Source organism: Boleophthalmus pectinirostris, unplaced genomic scaffold, assembly GCF_026225935.1.
Source record: "Boleophthalmus pectinirostris isolate CB_2022bp ecotype Guang Dong unplaced genomic scaffold, ASM2622593v1 HiC_scaffold_18, whole genome shotgun sequence".
Lineage (NCBI taxonomy): Eukaryota > Metazoa > Chordata > Actinopteri > Gobiiformes > Gobiidae > Boleophthalmus > Boleophthalmus pectinirostris.
Window position 1 is genome coordinate 44,218,406 of NW_026571133.1, and position 6,185 is coordinate 44,224,590.

A 6,185-nucleotide genomic window follows, 5' to 3' on the forward strand; every position below is an offset into this window, starting at 1 on the left:
GCTGTGTGTGCTGTGTTACAGGAGCTGTGGGCCGGTGCCCCATGGGGAGTGGGTGCAGAAGGGCTGCTCGTACTGCCGCTGTGGCTACGGCGTGCTGCACTGTTTCCCTCATGTCTTCCACCAGGACTGTGGTAAGAGTCTGTGTTTAACACACACACGCACACACACACCACACACACATGCATTCTAAGTACCTGTTGTACTAGTAGCTCTAGATGGCAGTAGAATAAGAGAGTTGCTGGTGTTCAGGCTGCAGGTGTTTGTGTTGGAGCGGGGCGGGGGCTGTACACAGGAGACACTGGGGACGCAGCCTCCTGAACAACATCCTTCCTCTAACTGAATGTACATGAACACATTAGAGGTGCGTGGATGGGCTACTTTTTCATCCGCAACCACATCGCAAAACTCATCATCAGCCCGCTATCCATTTGCAACCACAATTTTTGACCAGTTTTCAAAACCGCGCCCGCCCGCCATCCGCTCGGTCTCCTCCCAGTTGCTCCGAGTTCAGAGTTTTTTATTTGAGTAGTGAAACCACCACCCGCCCGAATTTAATTAAAATATTATTTTTCGTCACGTCATCTGCCCACACAAAAGTATCTACACACATTATAAGGGACAAAAGTGGTGCGTCACATAATATGAGCGTGTACCAGTCTGGACACAGACCTCCTGTAGCCCCTGGTCTGTGGACAGAGTGGTGCATGCTCATATATGTAAAAAAAATATAAATTATACACAAGTGAATATGAAATAAACAACGGGACACAAACAATGAGACTGCAAATATGAAAACACACAACCCAGATGTTACAGATGAGGTGACAGGTCCATTTCCTCATTTAATCCTGGACAGGTTAATTCATGGATCCAGTAAAACTCAAAATGTAAAAGGTTCTTAAGTCCATCTCCTCCTCTAAGGGTCTGTGGTACTTGCTCAGTCACCGTGTGTGTGTGTGTGTGTGTGCGCGTGTGTGTGTGTGCATTCCATTTGTTAAGACTCAGTGTTGAGATGGTAGACATCTCATTGTTTGTGTTGTGTTCCAGAGGATTCAGACGAGGTTCGCTGGATCAGATCTTCAGCTGGGGCCTGCAGACCACACTGGGCACTGCTCCCCCTCCTCTCAGTGCTTCTGCTGTGGAGAACACTCTGACCTCCTACACCCTAACGACAGCACCCACGGGCCCCACCAGAGAGGACACACACCCATGAAGTACACATCAGAGGAGGGAACGTCGGCAGACACTTGGACCCCCTGTGTGGGCCCTTCGGTGGGGTCCATGAGAGGAGAGGTGAGGCTGCTCCCTGCGCTGTGGGGGACACTTTGACCCTACCACAACTTGATGTACACTCCACCCACATCAGCTCAAATGAACTCTAAAGAGCGATAACTTTGACACTTTGACCCCACCCTCACCCATAACCCCACCCATAACTGCACCCGTGAAGAACACATGAGAGGAGAGAGCCGCCTACTCCCTCTGGTGTGTGTGCTGCTTGCGGGTACACTTTGACCCCTCCTGCACCTCTCTACATAGCTGCTCCCGTGACCTCCATATACGAGATGGGCATGTTTGACCTTTGACTTTCACCCCACCCTCCTCTGCTACAGCAGCACCCATGAACTTTACGTGAGAGGAGAGAACGGTCTGATACCTCTGAACCTCGTACTGCTCCTGGGGACACGTTGACCCCAAATTGATCCCACTGCTCCATTCCACCTTCTCATCCACAGTGTTTCTAATCGTACAGGAGCCCTCTACTGCTGCTAATGCTTTACCTCGGGACATTTGGAACCCACGTGGACTCTACACGAGCAGAGACCTCATTGTTTTGAAAAGATTGTATTGCGATGTCTAGTCTACACACTATTGCACATGTGTGGGGGCTTCTGGGTAATGTAGTGCTCTGTGAACTATGTGAATTATGAGCCATGTCAGTGAAGCACATCTGTCTTTTCACTGTGTGTTTGCATTTTGCACAAATTGTCAATGTGATTTTTTATTTTATTTTTTTCTTATCAAATGAACTGAATGAGATGTTTGGATCATTAAAACTTTTTATCTAACCGCTCCAGATTCACTGTAACTATAACTATGTGAAATCTATGATGAGTTGAGTAGTATATGAATAGTCTTGTCACAATACGAACATTTACTAAGCAACAGACTCAATACTGATTCTTTTTTTTTTTAGAATGTGATTTTCTGCAGTAGGTTCCATAGTGTCCATGTGTGTATACAATATTTCCCGCACTATAGGGGCTCTGGATAATAAGGTGCACTGTCATTGAATGGTCTATTTTTGTGCGTTTTTCACATATAAACTGCACCGGACTATAAGGCGCATTAAACCAAACACAACAGTTAGATAAGTCAGTCAAACTTTATTCAATGTGTTCACAATAACTCTCAACTTTGTTCAATTGTAACACGTAAAAAAAAATATTGTCTGAGATGCTAAATTGTTCGTGTATTCACAATAAGTCATAATAGTTGAAACAGTTGGGTGATTCCTGCGTCCACACGTCCACATCCCTCTGTCATTCTCCAAGTCAGTGTGGTTACTGTTCCCTGGAGTTCAGTTCAGTGATGATTCTGGTCTTGGTGAAGCTCGGATCACAGTTGATCCTGATCCTTAACCCGGGCGTCCACGATCCGTTGGCAGATTGTGGCGTAAGTGGCTCGGCGCTGTCTCTCTGTCTTGGTGAATGTGTGTTCTCCTTCTCTCATCCACTGCTCCCACGCAGCTCACACTTTCACTTTAGAACAGCCTTGAGTTTAAAGTGGGCGTTGTGAGCGTGTCTCTGGACAGGAGCATTTTGATATTAAAAGGAATCACAGTCTGTATTACTCCTGATGCTCCTGACTACGGGAGCCGTGATGCTGCAAGTGGAGCGGCTTTGTACTTTACTAAAGTCGTACTAAGACAAACCAATAAATTCATAGATAAAACGCTCTGGATTATAAGGCGCGCACTCATTTTTTGATGAAATTAAATTAAATTACAGTGCAGAAAATACGGTACTAGTCTATGTGCTCTTTTATTTGTTCTGATACATCTTAACATTATTCTGAACTATTCAGGAAAGATCCATTTCTGTCCTGTGAATGGGACCTTTTTTTTTTTTTTTTTAATGCTTTTAACAATGTAGTCTGTAGTCAGCCTACACAGAGTGGACCAGGCAGCCTCTTAACGAAACAACCTTCTAACTGGAGACACCAAAATCATAACTAAAACTAAAACAACTTTTGGTTCTTGCTAAAGAGTTTTGTGAATAATCATCAGCACAGTTGTAATGAGTAAAAAAGGAATCACTGGTTTGTTCACATTTCTTATCTGGGGCATGACTTTTGTTTTTGAAAATCACACTTTCGTTAGAGAATGTCGTCCACATTAGAGAGAAGAGCAGGTCCCAGCTCTCACGTGGAGTTTGCTGTAACTGCACAGATTTGTGGACCTTGTTTGTAATGTAATGTCATTACAGAGTCTATCCACATGAAACAAAAACTGACACAAAGTTCAGTGGTGGTGCCATTATTCAACCCCAAAGATGTTATTTTGAAGTTGGTTTAAAGGGCTTAAAGCTGTACTTAATTTACTATATCAATCCCAAACCAAATGATAAGGTTCAGTGTTTGTGAATCAGAAGTTTATGCCTGGGATCCAAAACACACAATAGTTAAAAGTCTGGTCAGTTGTGATTGACATGTGGATTAGAGCAATACATGTTTTTTTATCTTAAATTAATTAATTCATTAATTTAAAACAAGGACAGTGCAGAGAAAACATTAAAAGCTGAAGAAAAACTAAACTGAAGAAGCAGCTTGGATGAACTACAAAACATATTTGACCAAAATAAACTTTTGTCCAGTTGACAAATTGAATTTCTCCATTCACCATGGATTCTACCTGGACGACTGAGGGATTCGACACATCTCAGAGAGAAAAGACACTCTGTGCCAGATTTAACTACAAACTCCTTTCCAGCTGCCATCCTTGGGCAGATACAAAACACATTAAAGAAACTATTTACATCAGACCAACTCTAAGAATATTTCATGAGTAACAGTGTCTCCTTAAAATAACCACCATCCAATTCATCATTCAAATAATCTAAATTCATTCATTCTAATTTCCATAATACTTCAATTCATAATACAAAATACTCAAATTCAGTGTCATCAAAATCCTCTAAAATCTACATTTCCCAAATTCTTCAGTATTATTATCCTCTAAATATAATTCATCAACAACACAACCATCAAGTCAAACACACAAGGTTTACATGTAGACAACACATCCACAGTACTGTCAGTCAGAATGTTGAAGTGTTTGAAGAAGCCTGATGTTGACACGCTGCTGCTCTGAAGACATCATTTTAGTTTTAAGTGTGGGAGTTAGAGCAAGTTTAAGTTCAGCTGGAAGCATGTTCCAGTTTTTCGCTGCTGTGTATGAAAAAGCCAACTGTCCCAAAGTCCCATCACAGAACGTTTAAAGGTAACGGTCAGATCAGAACTTAGAGATGAGCGAGATGTTCTGCTCATCAGCTCTGATCTTAACTGGAAGAAGCGTCTTAAAGGAGAAGGAGAAGAGCAGCATCTCAGAAAAAATATATACATATATTGTCAGTTTAACAGGCTGTATCTGTTCACTGTTACAATGATAAGTTAAAGATTTTTTATCAAAAACGTTGAGGGCTTGCTTAAAGAAAGTCCCTTTTTTGTGATCAACAGATTAAACAATAATTTAAGTGAGAAAAAATCATGGCCTGAAGAAAAGCCTTTGATGCCTGAGTGTTTAGGGAGTTTTGAATATGTCTGAAGTTTGCAGGATTAAATTTTATTACTTTACTTAGATGTTTAATTTATTTATGAGCTGAATCTGTATAGGAAAAAATAAAGGAAAAAAAAAATCACAGGGGACTGAAAAACACAGATGATTTCTACAGACTCAATGAGCGAAGCAAAGTCATTTTAAATGTGAATCATAGGTGACCAATAAACTCCTTCGTTTCACATTTGTGACAAAAAAAAAAATCCAAATCTGATTGGATGATGACGTTTAGTTGGACTCAAGGAGCAGTGGTGGGTCGAGGGGACCAGACTGATATCAATCTGTATAAAAATGCACAGATAACAGTCGGAATTTGACAGACAACTTAAGTATAAAAAATGTCTTCTAAAACCAGACCAGTAAATCACCTAGAATTTGAAATAACAAGTATTATAGACAAATACTACAATAGGAATGGAACACATTAGTGGGACTGTTCAGAGTATGTTTGTAGAGAGCTGGACTACACGTTTAGCAGCTTTTACATAGAATAAGACCAAACGGAGACACAGGGAGGGCATCTGGCACACAGGAACATTTCAGAACATGTTTGAAGAAGTCTGAACTACAGGGTGAGCAGGTTTAAGTGTCAGTTGTTGTGGGTCAGACTATCACAGATGTGGAATGTGTGGGTGAGATGATGGACACAGGAAGCGCGCTATCTCCTGACCTTTATCTGAGTCCCCCCGCCCCCCATGTGCTCATGTAAAAAAACACTGCACTGCTCATCCCAAAGTACTGCGGGGCTTTCACATGTTAAACACAGCCATCCAGAGGGGGGCGCTCCGCCGGCATTAACATTCTGTCCAGGGAATAATGCATGAGTGACTGACAGCGGGAGGGCGCACTGGCCAATACGCATCCAAGTAAAAGACCCTGTGCAAATGCTACGAGGCCGTTATGGTGAACACGGACCTGTTTCTGTTTCTCCTCTGTGACGTAGAGCAGCTGCACTGCTCTGTTCTCTAACTGTTCAACAATACAAAAGGCTACAACGTTTATCAAGACAATGATTTTACATTATTACATCCGCAGAGCTGAAAAGTAATCAGCCTAACGTGCGCACTAGAGGCTCTCTCTCTCTCTCTATCTCTCTGTCTCTATCTCTCTGTCTCTCTCTCTCTCTCTATGTGTCTCTCTGTCTCTCTCTCTCTCTCTCTCTGTCTCTCTCTCTCTCTCTCTCTCTCTCTCTCTCTCTCTGTCTCTCTCTGTGTCTCTCTCTGTCTCTCTCTCTCTCTCTGTCTCTCTCTCTCTCTGTCTCTCTCTCTCTCTCTCTCTCTCTCTCTCTCTGTCTCTCTCTCTCTCTCTCTCTCTCTCTGTCTCTCTCTCTCTCTCTCTCTCTCTCTCT

At 42.4% G+C, this 6,185-nt stretch overlaps 1 protein-coding gene across 1 annotated transcript in view; it reads left to right on the forward strand.

Annotated features, from left to right (window-relative positions):
• tdgf1 (teratocarcinoma-derived growth factor 1) overlaps positions 1-2,077 on the forward strand; it is a 6,832-nt gene extending 4,755 nt beyond the window's left edge. Inside the window, exons 5-6 of the mRNA XM_020924521.2 lie at positions 22-131; positions 1,048-2,077. Coding sequence (XP_020780180.2) covers positions 22-131; positions 1,048-1,154 — 217 coding nt within the window. The 3' untranslated portion in view covers positions 1,155-2,077. The remainder of the gene's footprint in view (positions 1-21; positions 132-1,047) is intronic.
• Positions 2,078-6,185: the final 4,108 nt, after the last annotated feature.